Source organism: Aquarana catesbeiana, linkage group LG11, assembly GCF_042186555.1.
Source record: "Aquarana catesbeiana isolate 2022-GZ linkage group LG11, ASM4218655v1, whole genome shotgun sequence".
Taxonomy (NCBI): domain Eukaryota; kingdom Metazoa; phylum Chordata; class Amphibia; order Anura; family Ranidae; genus Aquarana; species Aquarana catesbeiana.
In genome coordinates, this window is record NC_133334.1 from 2,804,484 (window position 1) to 2,824,698 (window position 20,215).

The 20,215-nt window shown below is 44.2% G+C and overlaps 1 protein-coding gene across 9 annotated transcripts in view; it reads right to left on the bottom strand.

Moving 5' to 3' along the window:
* The window catches only part of LOC141111803 (hemicentin-1-like), a 368,745-nt gene that overhangs the window by 10,773 nt on the left and 337,757 nt on the right, over positions 1–20,215 (bottom strand). For 6 of the 9 annotated variants that reach the window (XM_073603940.1, XM_073603947.1, XM_073603941.1 and 3 more), the window contains 5 exons: positions 13,820–14,122; positions 11,247–11,564; positions 10,500–10,532; positions 9,332–9,460; positions 5,064–6,482 (listed from right to left, as the gene is read on the bottom strand). In XM_073603940.1, the coding sequence (XP_073460041.1) occupies positions 6,190–6,482; positions 9,332–9,460; positions 10,500–10,532; positions 11,247–11,564; positions 13,820–14,122 (1,076 nt within the window). In that variant the 3' untranslated portion in view covers positions 5,064–6,189. Of the gene's footprint in view, positions 1–5,063; positions 6,483–9,331; positions 9,461–10,499; positions 10,533–11,246; positions 11,565–13,819; positions 14,123–20,215 lie in introns of those variants that run through there. The other 3 variants (XM_073603944.1, XM_073603946.1, XM_073603945.1) reach the window with 3 other exon arrangements.

Below are 20,215 nucleotides of genomic sequence, written 5' to 3' on the forward strand. Positions count from 1 at the left end.
CTGCACGTTTGTGCGCAATTTTAAAGCATGTCATGTTTGGTATCCATGTACTCGGCCTAAGATCATCTTTTTTATTTCATCAAACATTTGGGCAATATAATGTGTTTTAGTGCATTAAAATTTTAAAAAGTGTGTTTTTTCCCAAAAAAATGCGTTTGAAAAATCGCTGCGCAAATACTATGTGAAAAAAAAAATGAAACACCCACCATTTTAATCTGTAGGGCATTTGCTTTAAAGAAAATATATAATGTTTGGGGGTTCAAAGTAATTTTCTTGCAAAAAAAAAATATTTTTTTATGTAAACAAAAAGTGTCAGAAAGGGCTTTGTCTTCAAGTGGTTAGAAGAGTGGGTGATGTGTGACATAAGCTTCTAAATGTTGTGCATAAAATGCCAGGACAGTTCAAACCCCCCCAAATGACCCCATTTTGGAAAGTAGACACCCCAAGCTATTTTCTGAGAGGCATGTCGAGTCCATGGAATATTTTATATTGTGACACAAGTTGCGGGAAAGAGACAATTTTTTAAAATTTTTTTTTTTTTGCGCAAAGTTGTCACTAAATGATATATTGCTCAAACATGCCATGGGAATATGTGAAATTACACCCCAAAATACATTCTGCTGCTTCTCCTGAGTACGGGGATACCACATGTGTGAGACTTTTTGGGAGCCTAGCCGCGTACGGGACCCAGAAAACCAGGCATCACCTTCAGGCTTTCTAAGGCCGTAAATTTTTGATTTCACTCTTCACTGCCTATCACAGTTTCGGAGGCCATGGAATGCCCAGGTGGCAAAAAAAACCCCCAAATGACCCCATTTTGGAAAGTAGACACCCCAAGCTATTTGATGAGAGGTATAGTGAGTATTTTGCAGACCTCACTTTTTGTCACAAAGTTTTAAAAATTGAAAAAAGAAAAAAAAAATTTTTTTTTCTCGTCTTTCTTTATTTTCAAAAATAAGTGAGAGCTGCAAAATACTCACCATGCCTCTCAGCAAATAGGTTGGGGTGCCTACTTTCCAAAATGGGGTCATTTGGGGGGGTTTGTGCCACCTGGGCATTCCATGGCCTCCGAAACTGTGATAGGCAGTGAAGAGTGAAATCAAAAATTTACACCCTTAGAAATCCTGAAGGCGGTGATTGGTTTTCGGGGTCCCGTACGCGGCTAGGCTCCCAAAAAGTCCCACACATGTGGTATCCCCGTACTCAGGAGAAGTAGCTAAATGTATTTTGGGGTGCAATTCCACATATGCCCATGGCCTGTGTGAGCAATATATCATTTAGTGACAACTTTGTGCAAAAAAAAAAAAAAAAAAAGTTTGTCACTTTCCCGCAACTTGTGTCAAAATATAAAACATTCCATGGACTCAACATGTCTCAAAGCAAATAGCTTGGGGTGTCTACTTTCCAAAATGGGGTCATTTGGGGGGGTTTTATGCCATCTGGGCATTTTATGGCCTTCAAACTGTGATAGGTAGTGAAGAGTGAAATCATAAATTTACGCCCTTAGAAATCCTGAAGGCAGTGATTGGTTTTCGGGGCCCCGTACGCGGCTAAGCTCCCAAAAAGTCCCACACATGTGGTATCCCCGTACTCAGGAGAAGCAGCTGAATGTATTTTGGGGTGCAATTCCACATATGCCCATGGCCTGTGTGAGCAATATATCATTTAGTGACAACTTTTTCTAATTTTTTTTTTTTTTTTGTCATTATTCAATCACTTGGGACAAAAAAAAATAAATATTCAATGGGCTCAACATGCCTCTCAGCAATTTCCTTGGGGTATCTACTTTCCAAAATGGGGTCATTTGGGGGGGTTTGTACTGCCCTGCCATTTTAGCACCTCAAGAAACGACATAGGCAGTCATAAATTAAAGGCTGTGTAAATTCCAGAAAATGTACCCTAGTTTGTAGACGCTATAACTTTTGCGCAAACCAATAAATATACGCTTATTGACATTTTTTTTACCAAAGACATGTGGCCGAATACATTTTGGCCTAAATGTATGACTAAAATTGAGTTTATTGGATTTTTTTTAGAACAAAAAGTAGAAAATATCATTTTTTTTTCAAAATTTTCGGTCTTTTTCCGTGTGTAGCGCAAAAAATAAAAACGGCAGAGGTGATCAAATACCATCAAAAGAAAGCTCTATTTGTGGGAAGAAAAGGACGCAAATTTCGTTTGGGTACAGCATTGCATGACCGTGCAATTAGCAGTTAAAGCGACGCAGTGCCAAATTGGAAAAAGTGCTCTGGTCAGGAAGGGGGTAAATCCTTCCGGGGCTGAAGTGGTTAAGGAAGGGTCAGTCAGCATCAACACGTTCAGTCAACTCCTAGATTGTTCAAACAATTAAAAGAGCCTACTCTTCAAGGCCTTCCTGTTTTGGAGGTCTTAAGAGTACATTTAACTAGGGCAGTGCCAGCTCTGTGGACAGCTCAGCGCTGAGTGTCTCCTGAGGTTATTTGCAAGTCAGCAATATGGTCCTCCCAGGACACCTTCATTACACTTCTATAGGTGAACCCGGCTCACGACAGTAAAATTTGGAAAAATTCATGGTGCATACTTGCGCTACTGATGATTACAACATTTTTCTTGCACCCTCCCCTATGGCGAGTTAGTCGCCATATGTATGCTGCCATGATGCACCAGGAAAACGGAAAATTGTATACTCACCTTTCCGTAATTTTCCTTTCCTGGTGCATCTTCATGGCAGCATACAGATACCCACCCAAATGGTGAGAGTTACAGAGAATGCTGTGAGCCGGGTCTGTCTTTGATTTATAGTTAACCAGTCCTATCAGGTTGTGGGGGCGGAGTCACAACCCATATGTATGCTGCCATGAAGATGCACCAGGAAAGGAAAATTACGGAAAGGTGAGTATACAATTTTCTGTTTTTGCTCCCGTGTGCCTCATTTAAAGTCCCGCATTTTGCTCTCTTTTTTACTTTAATATTCAATAGGACGGCTCCCTTTAGCGGTTCAATGCAATAAAGGCAGATGAGGGAAAAAGATGATAAAAGGGTGAAAAAGGTTTTCCTTGAAATCCAGATGTCTTCAGCTATCCTCTTTATGTTGTACATAAAGTAATCCAAAATGGCAAGGTATAGCAAAGTGAACAAAGCTGTAATTTATCCTGGTAGTATTAGAACTTCCTTCTATAATGATCCACAAGATGTCATCTGAGGGGGTAACTGAAAGTAGTAATGTATACTGAGCATAGGCATCTGCTTGCTGTGTCAGTTATGAAGTAGGATTTAACTTCTGTGGGACTACAAGTACCAACAGCTAAACTGTGTGGGTGATGGTAAACAGCAGTGTCCTTACCTATAACCTGGGCTTTGCCCGCTCACCACTCCAAATCTCAGATGGATTAGATAACGGTGCAGATGATGAGAAGACTCCAGACAGAACTCTCTCTCTGTGTCTTTACTCCGGATAATGGCGGCTGCAGCTCACTGGAATCTGAATTGCAGGCGCCTCTGGATGACCCGGAACACCCTCCAGTCCACTGCACTGAAGAAGCGATGCCCTCCGCAGAGATCCCTCCGGTCCACTGCACTGAAGAAGCGATGCCCTCCGCAGAGATCCCTCCGGTCCACTGCACTGAAGAAGCGATGCCCTCCGCAGAGATCCCTCCGGTCCACTGCACTGAAGAAGCGATGCCCTCTGCAGAGATCCCTCCGGTCCACTGCACTGAAGAAGCGATGCCCTCCGCAGAGATCCCTCTGGGTACAGCTGTCCGGCTCCCCCACTGTATAGGCCACAAATCATCAGCAAACTCCCCTGTCATACAAACCTCCTGCTGGCGGAGTCATAACGGTGCCCAGAGAGGCTGATCTAGGCCACGCCCCTTTTATATCCTCTCCCAGCAGTCTGTTCTGTGCACTCAGCATTCTGGTCCTTGTAGTTCACATCAGTCCTGCTGGCTGGCAGAGTCACTTCAGCATTCTGAACTACACGTCCCATGATGCTTTGCTCTACATCCTCACACAGGAAGAAAGGAAATTCACACATAGAGTCCAGCAATCACTAGAGGGATAAAATAAAAAGTGCAGCGCTAAAATATTAAACAATAAAGTCCATCAATAATAAAAAACTGAGAAGTCGATCAAATCTGAATCTTCATCCAACATTCAGAAAGAGCGGATAGAATAGTCACCACCAACACCCGAATCGACTGACCCCTAACGTCAGTGTGTAGGGGACACACAAAGTAAGTATTGCTAAATGGCCCAGCAATCCCTTTGCATCGATCGATCCACTCAGCTAGCAGTTAAGTCTGTTCCTCTTTCAATGTTCAGATCATTTAAATTTCCACGGACAGCTCAGCCATCCACATATGTATATGAAGAAATAAAAATGCGTTATCGCCCCTGATGACGCATTTTTATGTTGAAACGTCGGGTGGAGCCAAGGACGTGTGACGCGGGGCGCTGATTGGAGACGCGGCGGCCATCTTTCTGGTTTGAAACACTGTTATGTTTGCACATGCTTGGTTGTCCCTTCATATTGTGAGTTTACCATCCTCTTTTTACTTATAATAAATTCCAATTTCGGTTGTCTGCGCAATGAGCATTTTTATTTCTTCATATACATATGTGGATGGCTGAGCTGTCCGTGGAAATTTAAATGATCTGAACATTGAAAGAGGAATAGGCTTAACTGCTAGCTGAGTGGATCGATCGATGCAAAGGGATTGCTGGGCCATTTACCAATACTTACTTTGTGTGCACCCTACACACCGACGGCTCTTTCTGATTGTTGGATGAAGATTCGGATTCGATCGACTTCTCAGTTTTTTATTATTTATGAACTTTATTGTTTATTATTTTAGCGCCACACTTTTTATTTTTTATTATTGTGTCCAGCAATAATTTAGTGTCAGCAGCTTTTTCTTTGTTTATTGTACATCTTTTAACACAACAGATTCTTTTGTTTTAATCACTAGAGGGAGCCAACCCAATATTAACAACACAGAAAAACGTCTCTAAATGGTAGCATAATAGCCGACCCTGGCTACATAGATATATAGATATTAAACATACCAGCAATGCACAGGAACTAATAGAGGTATAAAAGAGTTTATTCGATCTGTGAGGTCTTATGGAAAAAACAATAAAGTAAAAATGTTAAAGTTCTTTAAAACACAAGTGTGTAAAAATAGCATCTCCACTTCCTTACAATTGGGAAGCTCCTCCTGGTTTTGTACTTTGACATTTTACAATACAATGGAAATAATTTATGTATCTGTTTGTGAATAAAGAGACAGGATTATAATGTGACAAGGCGTGCCTCCAAAGTCCCTGGTGTTCAATTTTATGTTTTTTTCTTATTTTTCCAATTTACATTATATAATGTGTGGGAGGAGCTGAGCTCTATATACATTATATAATGTATGGGGGGGGAGGAGGAGCTAAGCTTCATATACATTATATAATGTGTGGGAGGGGCTGGGCTTTATATACATTATATAATGTGTGGGAGGAGCTGAGCTCTATATACATTATATAATGTGTGGGAGGAGCTGAGCTTTATATACATTATATAATGTGTGGGAGGAGCTGAGCTTTATATACATTATACAATGTGTGGGAGGGGCTGAGCTCTATATACATTGTATAATGTGTGGGAGGAGCTGAGCGCTATATACATTATATAATGTGTGGGAGGAGCTGAGCTCTATATACATTATATAATGTGTGGGAGGAGCTGAGCTTTATATACATTATATAATGTGTGGGAGGAGCTGAGCTTTATATACATTATACAATGTGTGGGAGGGGCTGAGCTCTATATACATTGTATAATGTGTGGGAGGAGCTGAGCGCTATATACATTATATAATGTGTGGGAGGAGCTGAGCTCATTACACTGAAGTGTCACAATAACGATACAGAAGATGTCCTCACTGAATATCCATCAGATCCCGGAGAGATCCAATGACTCCTCATTCTGTCATACTGATCCTCTGGCTTCAATACTGTCACTGATATAGAAGTACACAGAACCGGAGATCTGACTTGTCTCTGAGCAGCTGATGCCGAATCCAGAGGTAGATTCCATCCCCCACCCAGACAACGTTCAGCCAGCCAGATAATAGGAAGATATGAGTCCCTCCTCCGATCTCCTCTCCATATGGTCAGATGACCACCATTAATGAGAAGATCGGAGTCCCTCCTCGGATCTCCTCCTCACACCAGTGGCAGTGTGAAGGATTCCTCTGCAGTCTCATATTTATAAAACACCTCCAATTTGATTGGACAGTCTGAGTCCTCCGGTGTGAAGGTGATGGTGGATGTACAGTTGGTGCCGTCCTGTCTGTTCTCTATTTCTCCATCAATAGGAAACATTCCTGTAGACCAGGTGAACTCCGCACTGTCTGCCTGACATTCTTCAATGTACGCTACAAGAGTCACCTCCTCACCCACCCGGGGGCGCTCCGTCACACATTTAATCTCCCGTATTTGGAACTTCTTCTCCGGTCCTGTGGAGGGAAGAACATTGTCATTATTGGCGAGCCAGCCATGACCTGTCTGATGTCAGATATCATACTCATCTTCTCTTCAATCCCCTCCTCCCCCACCACACATACTCACCTTTACTTCACTCCCCACCAGAGGCTGAAGACAACCTGTACTTCCAGGTATGGAGGAACATGTGACTCACCCCATGTGGCAGTGTTGGGCCAATCAGCATGTACCAGAGCTGTCATATGGCTTCTCCTGCTGCTGGGCACTGAACGGAGTAGCGGGGGAGGGGAGGAAAGTATGTGCTGCTGAGGAAAAGGGGGGGATTAAGGGAACTTGTTGGTTTGCATCGCACAGATAAGAATGGGCTCACTTTAAGGCACTATTATTTTGGGAAGCAGGGAGGTGGAATTGTCGGCTTTGTGAATAGTTATTACCTGCTTTGTGTGGAATCTTGAAAGAAAGATTCTGCATTATAAATATTGAATCTGGTTTGGAAATAGAACCCTAAAGATCTATCATTATAATCTTTTCACAGTTCTGCCCCCTATAGGATAGAGTACATATAAAATACATGTAGTATTTGTCCCATATTGTTAGGTGCTCTCTATCCCTTATGAGTTCTGACCTGTTCCCCCCCCCACCCCCCTCGCCGCGGCTGAACTGACAACAGCTAGAAAGGAGATGGCTGATTGATAACTGCAGCTTGTTACAGTGCCGGGCGCTTTCCTGAGACAAGCAGCGGCAAGAGGAATGCAGAGGATAACACCCCCCTGATCCCCCCTTCCGCTGCTTGTCTCAGGAACGCGCTCAGCACTGTAACAAGCTGCAGTTATCAATCAGCCATCTCCTTTCTAGCTGTTGTCAGTTCAGCCGGGGCAGGAACGGGGGAGGCAGGTTGGTCCTCATATCTAGGGTTAGGTGTCAATAGTTTATCAGGAGTTTCCCCATCTCTGCTCAGGTTGTCTTGGAGGAGGAGGGTGAAGGAGGGAGGAGGAGGGTGGAGGAAGGTGAAGGAGGGTGGAGGAGGGTGGAGGATGGTGGAGGATGGTGGAGGAGGGTGGAGGAGGGTGTGCATCAACATGTTTGTGAAGTCTCAGGAAATCTAAGGGAGTGTAGAATAGAATTATCACTAGTAGAAGCTACAGGATGTTCTTTCATCAAACTTCTTCGGTCTCCCAAAAACCTAATAATGGATGTCCCCAACTCCTGGATCTTTATCACTCCAAGACATAAACAAAAATTGCGCCCATAGTGCAGCATTGAAAAGAATAATTTATTGAACTCAAATAAATTGCACTTACGACATGAAGCTGATAAACGTGCGGTGTGTCAATGCAAAATATAGCAGTGTCTCCACTTGCTTCCTCTTCCTGCTGCTTGCTATGCCATCAATCTCCGTAGAGAGCACAGCAGCCAATCCCCCGACGATGTCCTATTGTGACGAAACGCGTAGGGTGGACCTGTGATACTGACGTCATCACGTTTTGTCTCTACAGAGATTGATGGTATAGCAAGCAGCAGGCAGAGGAAGCTTGAGGAGACGCCACTATATTATGTATTGACACACCGCACGTTTACCAGCTTCATGTCGTAAGTGCAATTTATTTGAGTTCAATAAATTATTCTTTTCAATGCTGCACTATGGGCGCAATTTTTGTTTATGTCTTGGAGTGATAAAGATCCAGGAGTTGGGGACATCCATTATTAGGTTTTTGGGAGACCGAATTCCCTGTGTTTGGTGAGACCGCTGTTGTGGTCATTTCTGCGGGTAAGGAGACTACATACTCACTTCGGGTGTAAAGCCTGTTTGGAGGAGGGGCTTTTCTTCACAGCTTCGTGCCGACATTGTGTCTTCATACCTACATCTTCTGAATCACTGTTTTTTATTATTGGGACTTTGGTTAAGCTTCAATAATTTATATCTATTTTTCACCATTTTCTGATTGTGTTTATTTCACTGTTAAGTTTGTGATTTTTCACAGATTCTTGTTTTCATTCATCTGATCAATGTTTGTGGATTTCACCATTTATACTTTTTGGACTATTTAATACAATATTTGGTACTTGCACATGTCATTTGCCATCTATAGAGTTTATATTGTTCAATTAGGCTCACTATTTATATAACATCATATCTTTTTTTTTTTTTTTTCACATTTTATATCGGGACTCTGCTTTAGTTTTCCCTTTTTCATTATCTCAGGTTTTTTACCACTTCTAAATATTTGATTCAAACTTCAAATTTTTGTGTTTTTTTTTCTCCACACTGTTATTAGCGCTGCACCCACCCTATGTTTTCCACAGATTTGAGTTCGTATAATGAGCTTTTTGGTGCTGGCAGCTTCATTTATTTGATTTATTTCAAATGTTTCCCTTTTTTCTTTTTCTCCTACTGTTTTCGAGCTCAGCGATAACCATCTGGTCTTTTCACCACTTTCCAGGATTCACCGCCGCTCTGCTGCCACCTCTGTCCACTTCCAGGAAGTGCAGGTAACAGCGAGGCACTTGTCACCCGCGACTCGGTTGTAGGATCCGAGTCCGGGCTGTGAAGTCTGTGTGTGTGGAGGGATCTAGGGAGGGAATGGGAGGAGAGAGGGGCTGAGCGGGCACCTACCCCAGGCGGCATGTTAAGGGGGGGGATGTGCTGGGGACTCAGCCGCTTGTGTCTCTTCTCACTGACAGAAGTGATTCACTCCAATCACAAGAAGAGGATTCACCCTTTTCTTCTCCCTCCAGAAGAGGGCGCACTGCTCTTCTTATTCTCTCTACCCTTGTCATGTCACATGACTGGAGAGGGGAAGAAAAAGCTGTGTGTGAGCTCTAAGGACCAGTTCACACCACATGCAGTCCAGTGAGGGTTTACCTGCATCAAAAACGCATGGAAAGTCGGTTATATGGTTTCCAATGGCATCGTTCACACCAGTGCTTGCAGTTCCAGAAAAAAAGTAGAAGATGCTGCATTTTTCCTGCACTGGACTGTACTGGAACGCACCTAAATGCACAAAAAACACACTGGAACACACATGTCCTTATTTAAGGGTAAGAAAAAAAAGGGAAAAAATTACACTGGAACGCATTAACACGCGTCAAAAACGTGCATGCAGAAAAGCATCTGGAACACATCCGGACTGCGTTTTTATGGTGTGAACTGGCCCTGAGTACTAAGGGGACACACCTCGGCCCTGAGTACTAAGGGGACACACCTTGGGCCCTGAGTACTAAGGGGACACACCTCGGCCCTGAGTACTAAGGGGACACACCTCGGCCCTGAGTACTAAGGGGACACACCTCGGGCCCTGAGTACTAAGGGGACACACCTCGGCCCTGAGTACTAAGGGGACACACCTCGGCCCTGAGTACTAAGGGGACACACCTCGGCCCTGAGTACTAAGGGGACACACCTCGGCCCTGAGTACTAAGGGGACACACCTCGGGCCCTGAGTACTAAGGGGACACACCCCGGCCCTGAGTACTAAGGGGACACACCTCGGCCCTGAGTACTAAGGGGACACACCTCGGCTCTGAGTACTAAGGGGACACACCTCGGGCCCTGAGTACTAAGGGGACACACCTCGGGCCTGAGTACTAAGGGGACACACCTCGGCCCTGAGTACTAAGGGGACACACCTCGGGCCTGAGTACTAAGGGGACACACCTCGGGCCCTGAGTACTAAGGGGACACACCTCGGCCCTGAGTACTAAGGGGACACACCTCGGCCCTGAGTACTAAGGGGACACACCTCGGCCCTGAGTACTAAGGGGACACACCTCGGCCCTGAGTACTAAGGGGACACACCTCGGCCCTGAGTACTAAGGGGACACACCCGGGCCCTGAGTACTAAGGGGACACACCTCGGCCCTGAGTACTAAGGGGACACACCTCGGCCCTGAGTACTAAGGGGACACACCTCGGCCCTGAGTACTAAGGGGACACACCTCGGCCCTGAAGGTTCTAGTTTCGCCTCTTCAATGAACAAGAAAGAAAAGATAAGTTGACTTGTTCCCAGGAAGATTTTATAAACTATTCTTACCGGTTTTTGTTTCTTCCGCCTTCCTAGAATCTCCTATAAAAGAAGAGAAATATTTATAATGAAGAGAAGACAAATCATTACACAGTGATGTCCCAACGATCAATAAATATCTATATATTGATAATTAGATCCATGACCATCAGAGACCCCAAGAGAACAGGAACATTCCGTTCAGCCAGACATTTGTGTTTAGGAATCCTCCACCTAATCCTATTGGCTGAGGGTGATGGGATGTACATGGAGCGCCCCCTCTGGGCTGAGGGTGATGGGATGTACATGGAGCTCCCCCCTCTGGGCTGAGGGTGATGGGATGTACATGGAGCGCCCCCTCTGGGCTGAGGGTGATGGGATGTACATGGAGCGCCCCCCTCTGGGATGAGGGTGATGGGATGTACATGGAGCTCCCCCTCTGGGCTGAGGGTGATGGGATGTACATGGAGCGCCCCCTCTGGGCTGAGGGTGATGGGATGTACATGGAGCTCCCCCTCTGGGCTGAGGGTGATGGGATGTACATGGAGCGCCCCCTCTGGGCTGAGGGTGATGGGATGTACATGGAGCGCCCCCTCTGGGATGAGGGTGATGGGATGTACATGGAGCGCCCCCTCTGGGATGAGGATGATGGGATGTACATGGAGCGCCCCCTCTGGGATGAGGGTGATGGGATGTACATGGAGCGCCCCCTCTGGACTCATCTAATGAATGACATATGAACACATCATACATATGAAGAATACACGGGGATCTCACCTGTCAGGTGCAGAGTATATCGCTTCTCTCGGATGGTCTTGGACGGACTGTGTGTCACCTCACACCGGAGGGTCGTATTATGATCGCTCATCTTCGGGGTGAAGGTCAGCGTGCTGGAAGATTTATACAGACCGTCCAATCCGATCTCTGGATCCGATATTGTCACCTCAGATTGGGGGAACGTGCTGAACTCCTTATACCATTTTATTTGTAGATCTCGGGGGGAGTATCCTGATATTGTTACTTGGAATGAGGCCTCCTGATTGGCTGTCACTCTCTTTGGATGGACAATAATGTCAGATAATGTGGGCGGTCTCTCTGTAATGATAAATACAAACAGATGTGTGTTATTCTGTGTATGGAGTGTAGAAGGAGAGATACAATGGAAGGATAGACGATTCCGGTCATCAGAGACACTACATGACCGCACTCACATATCATAGAAGGAGGGTTTTTTTACTCAGAGAATAGGTGCAGGAACTCCTCCCTTCTCAATCATCCCTTGATTCTGCCCCCTACCCACCTCTGAGCACCATTCCTTTGTTCCACTCCCTACCCACATCCCAGAACCACCCCTTTAGAGAATACAGAACCAAGTATAATTTTGTTATGCAGCATTTTGTATGAAATTTGTTTATGATAACAAGAAAGGCAGTAAAATAGATGTAGCAACAATGGACACCCCAACAGCCAGCAACATTAGACCCCTACCTCAACAGTAGATCCCTCCCAGCAACGATTGACCTCCTGCAACATAAGACCCAACCCCAGAAACAATAGATCCCCCACCAGCAACAATAGACCTCCCCAGCAACAATAGATCCCCCCCTGCAAAAAAAATCCCTTCCAGCTAGAATAGATCCCCCAGCATCAACAGACCCTGCAGCAGTCCGCAACAACTCTGTACGTAGCGCCCTCCTCAACTCTGTACGTAGCGCCCTCCTCAACTCTGTACGTAGCGCCCTCCTCAACTCTGTACGTAGCGCCCTCCTCAACTCTGTACGTAGCGCGCTCCCCAACTCTGTACGTAACGCGCTCCCCAACTCTGTACGTAACGCGCTCCCCAACTCTGTACGTAGTGCCCTCCTCAACTCTGTACGTAACGCACTCCTCAACTCTGTACGTAATGCACTCCTCAACTCTGTACATAACGCACTCCTCAACTCTGTACGTAACGCGCTCCCCAACTCTGTACATAACACGCTCCCCAACTCTGTACGTAACGCGCTCCCCAACTCTGTACGTAACGCGCTCCCCAACTCTGTACGTAACGCGCTCCCCAACTCTGTACGTAACGCGCTCCCCAACTCTGAACGTAACGCGCTCCTCAACTCCGTATGTAATGGGCTCCTCAATTCTGTACATAACGTACTCCTCATCTCCGTACGTAACGCGCTCCCCAACTCTGTACATAACACACTCCCCAACTCTGTATGTAACGCACTCCTGAACCCTGTACGTAACGCGCTCCTCAACTCTGTACGTTACGCGCTCCTCAACTCTGTACGTAACGCGCTCCCCAACTCTGTACGTAACGCACTCCTCAACTCTGTACATAACGCACTCCTCAACTCTGTACATAACGCACTCCTCAACTCTGTACATAATGCACTCCTCAACTCTGTACGTAACGCGCTCCCCAACTCTGTACGCAACGCGCTCCTCAACTCTGTACGTAACGCATTCCTCAACTCTGTACATAACGCACTCCTTAACTCTGTACGTAACCCTCTCCTGAACTCTGCACTCTGTACGTAGCTCATGCCCAGATACGACCGGCCCTTTGAGAGCAACCATACGGCTGATTCGGCCCATGATAAAATTGAGTTTGACACCCTTGCTCTACAAGAAAATAAATATTCGTAATTCACAACACTGATTCTTCTTGGTCTATCTGCTGGAGAACACCAACAGGCAAAAGTAAACAATATCCGGAACTTAGGGGAAACCCAACAAACACAGAGACAATCAGAGCTCAAGCTGACTACAGCCTAGCTGCAACTCAGGATGCCTACAACAGAATAGAATTTGTTGCCCATGTTTTACAAAGTAACTGCCCATCAAACACTTTAGTAGAAGTGCTGCAATAATTATATCCAGTTCTTGTCATGGAGGGCTGTACAGGCTGATACAGGAAACTTTCCCCAGAGTTCCCCCCTTCACCTATCTCCCATTTGTAGCAGAGATTCAGCAAATAATCCCCAGTGTACATATAGCCAGGACCCCGCCTCCCCCCCATTATACATTCTCACCAATAAGGACAGGAGTCTCACTTCATAAAGCTAACACCATAATAAAGATGGTTATTTAAAAAACAGTGACAGTTATTTTCAGTTGAGTCCGATGAGATCTAAAATGACAGTCACATGGCTAAAATAAAGATCCTTATCTTTGGGTTACATCTTTGTGAATTGGGCCCATAGTATGTTATATATCAATGTCCTTTATCTCTGATATCAGATGTATTATAATATAAAGTTCTGAGCACTGCAAGATTCAAACAGTGTAACTTTCATTACAGTCCTTATGAAGTTTATAAGTTTATGTTTCCAGATTCCCTTCTAGTTACTTACCTGGGAGCCTCAGGTGTATTTTCTTCTCAATAGGATTTTTCATGCCCTTGCATGTCACCCTGCAGGAATAGACTTTCCCATAATCCCGAGCTGTTGGTGTTATAGTCAGAGAACAGGACAAATTGTCTCCGCCGCCTCGAGTCTCTCTCTGCTGTCCTTTCTCCAGCACTCCTCCAGAACCTGACCAGGTGACCTCAGGGGTGTCTCTGGGATTGCAACCGATCACATCACAGCGCAAGGTTAGAGGCTTTCCATAGTCTGGATTCCTGCGATCACTGTAGATCTCACTGACCACAGGGAGACCTACAGAGGAAGAATATGAAATAGTTACATCAGTCTCTGTACCAGAGGAGCTTACACTCTAATGTCCCCTCCCCCACAGTCACACACTATTATTATTATACATTTATATAGAAAATAAGGGAAGGGTTTCCGCGCTGACGGACCTAGAGGCTTGCAGCCTCCCCTTGCACTTACCCCCGAAGGGGTGAGTTGAATAATGAAAGGAATTGATTAGGGGTGGATGGCGCTACCTTATCTGGGTACCTTGACTTATAATTTAATGAACCTCAAAAGGAACCAGGTACTATATAATAATAAATGCACCCCTTTATCCCTCATTAGGTAGTGGATCTAGATGTCCACCGTTACCTGAGTGGACTGTGCTAGCAGATCAGTCTCATACCTACATGCAGGTGTACACCCTGTGATTAATCAACACAAATTAATTAGGTGACAATTGATAAAAAAATCAATAGTGGCAACCAAACAAAACAAAAATGAAGTTAAATAAAATACCACGGTACGAACTTATATTAATCCCCAAATGTGTCCAAATGTGCTTATAAGCAAAAAGGTGAATAGTCCCAACATTAGACATATAGTGCAGGGTTGCACATTAAATAATATAAAACTGATGGAAAAATAATGAAAATTGATGAACAACTTAGTGGAAAAAACAGTGCAGAGCAGGAATGTCGCATGAACATTGAAACTGCAGAGCAGGAGGGCCGTATGAACACCGAAACAGGTAGTGTTTTTTCTAAACAGAAGACTTTACTTGATAATGGGATTGCTGGTATCTGTGGTATTTCTGAGGCTATGGTGAGCGGGACTGTTGTGCTGGAGGGGAGGAGGGAGGATCAAGTGGTGGTAATTTACCAAACCAGATTGCAGAGCTTTCTATGCAGCCAGTTAATATTCCTATGCAACCAGTTAATGTGTCATCTGTCCCAGTTATGAATTATGCTAAGGCTGTGTCGGGACAAAGTCATACTACTGCTGGTGGAAGGGAGATAGTTGTGTGACTTTCACCTAACGCACCTTCTTCCATTAAACGCAGGAATGTGGTACAGCTCAGGTGGGAAGGAGGAGATATTCCACATATCAGAAGGGTGGTTGTGGATAAGATCCTAGCCATGGGTTTTAAGGTGGAGATTATTTATGCTCTCATCAGTCCGGCTGGTTCCTATGAATGTGATTTGTCATTTGTGTATCCAGAATCGCTGGATCTGTTTTGGGAGTGGTTTGAGCGTGTATATGGGGGCCAGCCGGACTGAAAGGGGCTTGTCCCTAAAGTTGTCTCACTTCAGCCCTTGATAAAGAATGTGACTATCCTGACAAGTAATGAGTCTATACCCCCTGAGGATTTATGGGTCTGGTTGAGGAGGTTTGGTGAAACATTGTGTCCCCTGTCACGACACCCCGAGTATAAAAGGGGTTAAAGTCGTTAAAACTACAGTGATATCCCCCTTTTTTTTGGCACTTTACTGAATTTTTTCTGCTGCTTTATTATGCCTATTTAAATGCGTTATCTCAATTGGTAGCCGGCTACCTCGGGGAGTCTGAGTACATGAGCAGGTTGTGAGTGGTGTGTCTGTTACTAGTACTACTTACGATTTTTATATTTCTTGGTGGAGGTTATTGTTACTAATAATTTAATGTGGGTGGATTGTTTATTAATAAAGATTCAATTTGAACTTTCCTAATACCCTATACAATTACCACATCTCTTTACTTAAGAGGGGTCTCTTCTTTTCACCCAAATCCGTCATGAATGAGTTTGAGGTGTTCAAAGACATCAGTCTCTTTTTACGTAAGGTAATCTTCAGATCTTGGCATTCCAATCGTGAAAACACACAGTCTCTGGATCCAAATAACTTAGAGGAACAGGAGGCACTAAATAACCTAATATCACTACTTCACGAGAATCCCGACTCAGAGTCTGATTCGGAAGTCTCCCCAAATTTAGGTATTAATAATAGACCCTCTAATCTGACTATAAAATCTTCTAAAATGCCCCCCATTTCGAAACATAAATGGATAAAACTATTTCTCGATCAAGTACAGAAGGATCTCAGGAAAGTAAAGTGGAATTGGAGGGGTCCGACAATCTATCCAGAAAAAAGAGATGTGCGCTAAAAGAACTTCAAGAAGCACCTGATGTGGTAATAAAAGGTAGTGACAAGGGGGGCAACATTGTCCTCCTGTCAGGACAGCAATATGAACAGGAAGTTATGCACCAACTATTGGATACCTCTACCTATTCAAAAACGAACTGAAAATCCCTTCCCTAAGATTGTTCAGATCCTTAATGAAAAATTGCTTTTTGCGTTAGAAGCCAATTTAATCTCTAAGAAAGAACTTCACCATCTGTCGGTACGTGAATTTAATATAACAACATTTTATATTATTTCCAAGCTGCACAAATCCCTAACCAATCCCCCAGGGAGACCTATAGTCTCCGCTATTAAGGGACCCCTGGAGAGGATAGGCAAGTACACAGATGCATTGATCAAACAACTAGTTTACGACTTGCCTTCCTTTGTCAGGGATACGAGGAATGTGCTTAGGAAAATTAACAACGTTGTCTGCCTGGAGGGGGCTCTGCTCGTGGGGATGGTGTGGAATCCTTATACGAGTGGGGTCTCCAGGGTGTTGGCCACTTCCTGGAAAAGAGCTTTCCATTACTTGCAGCCCAAAACAAGTTTATTCTAGAACTCCTTGAATTTATATTGGCTAATAACTGTTTCCAATTTCTTGGATCCTAATTTCAGCAGAGAATGGGTACCTACATGGGAGCACCATGGGCCCCGTCCTTTGCATGTCTCCATCTGGGCTTATGGGAGGAGGAGTCGGTGTACGTCTCGCCACTGTACCTCAGCCACAGCAAGCTGTGGCTGAGGTACATTGATGATATTTTCATGATCTGGGGCAGCACCCCCAACAGCTGGATATGTTTATGCAGGAACTAAACACCAATGATAGAAACTTTCGTTTCACATATATTTATGATCCAGACACAATTTTGTTTCTGGATCTTTACATCAGTGTCCAGGGTGAACGTTTAATGACTAAGACGTTCCGCAAAAACACGGCGGCTAATACCCACCTTGAGGCAACTGGCCACCACCCCCGCGCTCTGATCCAGGGAATTCCAATTGGCCAATTCCTGAGAATCAGAAGGAACTGCTCCTCGGATGCTGATTTCTGCTGAGCTCTATACACGATTCAGGGAAAGAGGTTATTCTCATAGGTCCATTAGGAGGGCTAAGAAAAGAGCTATAAATACCAAAAGAGAGGAACTGTTGACTATTTCACCCAAGGACAAACAGGGACACTCTTCCCAAAATCTCATTAGAATAATTACAAAGTTCGGGTCTCAGTGGGACCAGGTAAAGGATATTCACTCCAAACATTGGCACATCTTATCGGATGCCCCTATCTTTTGGAGATTTATTGGTGATCGTCCGGTGATGACAGCACGTAGATCCCAAAATCTTGGAGATATTCTGTCTCATTCCGAATATATAAGATCCTCTAGTAAGAATTGGCTTAGTGATCTTCCCCCTCTGAGGGGTAGCTTCTCATGTGGAAAATGTTCTATCTGTAGATATGTTGAGAGGACGGATGTGTTCACTGATTCCACAGGCCAAAAATTAAAGAATTTATTAACTGCTCCACCACACAGGTGATCTATATGGTCACATGCCCTTGTGGTAAAATCTACGTGGGCAAAACAAAAAGACAACTTAAGGTCAGGATCAGTGAACACATCCAAAGTATCCTCAAGAAAGATGTTGAACGCCCACTCCCTCTACATTTTCTTAATGAACATGGAGGTGATCTGAGTGGCCTTCGGATCAAAGGTATCTATAGACTGAACTTGCCCCTCAGAAGGGGAGACTTTGATCGAATACTGTACCAAAAAGAAAAAATGTGGATTCAACTTTTAAATTCCCTCCAGCCTGCCGGTTTGAACAATGAGTGTAATCTCTCTGTTTTCTTAGAATCCCAATCATTAGGAATACATACATATGTAGATTGATACTCACAACGACAGTATATATGGGATTGTAATGTCTTTTTAGCTAAGAGACATCTTAGATCACCTCTATACATGCTTCTCTCTTTTTCTATATTCTATATCCTAATTATGTCTCTCATCTAGTCCATTTTACTTGATTTCAAGAACTATAACTACCCTATATTATTTGCTGGTCAACTACGTATATGCATACACATTCATTTATGAGTGTCAGTTTATTATTTCAAGCCGGCATCTAAATCTCCAATTATTCACCTGACTATGCCTAATGGGGACCTCTCAAGATAAGCATTTTTTGTTTCTCTCCATTATAATAATCATTTCTTTCTTATTCATTACCTTTACAGAGAATACTCTTCCTCTTCTTTCTCTCCATGTATTGTAAGCTAAGTTTACTAATTTATCTATATGGATGTGTGTGTGCTTGGGTCTGGGTTTATCAGAGATCTCTATCTGCACAGTGTTAAATGAGCTTTTAGGGTTAACCTTGGAATGTGGGTAGTCTGACTGGAAACCGCTGCTGCTAATTAGGATAATGGTTTTACTATTTAGCTGCTAGTGATCCAGTACTTCTCTAGCTCTGAAGAAAATCGCCTGCCGATTAAAACGCATCAGCTAGACGCCCCTACATTCACAGCACCCACCTTGCTACCTATTTCCAACCTACCCCCAATCCTCCCCTCTATTGCCCGGCGAACAGATGAACTTTTTGGAACAGCGTGGATTATTATTGTGTTTTAACTCAATGAACGTTTGATTCATCTTCCAAGGACTCATTCTGATCATATTCCAGCTGCTTTTTACCTCATTGTATTCCAACTCCTTTCATCGTATATTGGCAGGTCAGCCACCAACTATTTTTAATAGAGACTGCTACTACATATTGAGGACTTATCCCATTTTTTTTGGCACTTTACAGAATTTTTTCTGCTGCTTTATTATGCCTATTTAAATGTGTGATCTGAATTGGTATCCGGCTACCGGGGAGTCCGAGTACATGAGGAGGTTGTGAGTGGTGTGTCTGTTACTAGTACTACTTACGATTTTTATATTTCTTGATGGAGGTCATTGTTGCTAATAATTTAATGTGGGTGGATTGTTTATTAATAAAGATTCAATTTGAACTTTCCTAATACCTGTGTGCTCCTCGTTGAAGAATCCTTTCCTGAGAGGCTCTGGTCTTCTTTTACTATAGCTAGAGAGGTAGGTCTTGATGTGCACATTCATTGCTGTCCAGACGACACGGGATTCACTTTTCAGCGAGGTAATAGTCAGACTAGAATAGATAGTTTTTTTTTTAAAGGGGAACTCTGCCTTCTCAGCACCAGTGTGTCAGGCAGTGGAGTTTTCTGTATTCTGTCTGTGACTGAATAGCCCCGATACACCACCTAAGGGGAAGGGTACCTGGAAGTTAAATTCGGCACTCCTGGACAATGTGAAGGTGAGTCAATCCTTTGGGGATTTTTTTCAGGCACAGGTATCAATCATGGACTTTTGCAGCAGTAGGTCAGAGTGGTGGGAGCTTACAAAACAAAGGATTGTTGGGTTTTTTCAAGGCCTTAGGAAGAAATAAACAGCTTGATAAGTATGTCACCTACCAGCGTCTGCGAAGGGAAGCCTGATAGGCTTGTGTCGAATAATGGGGATCCGGGGATGAACTCTGAGTTTAAACTTCTGCTCAGGGAGTGTCAATATGACAGGCATGCCAATTTGGTTCTGGAAAGGGATTATGGGAAATATCACTCGCCTGACCTTTACCAGAATTGTAAACAAGGTTGAGCAGTTAAGTCAGTTGTTGGCCTGGTTGACAGTACAGGTTCCTTGACAAAGTCCAAGTCCGGGATCCTAGAAACCGCCAGGCAGGGGCGGATCCAGAGTCTGGTCTCGGGAGGGGCACTGCCAGGAAATAAGGCTACTTTCACACTGGGTGGGCGTCGGTGGTAAAGCGGCGCTATTTTTAGCGCCGTTTTAGCGCCGCTATTTGCCCGCTAGCGGGGTGGTTTTATCCCATTTATTTCTACTGAGACACACAGCCGCTATATCCCAATATGACATGCTGGTTCGGGTCC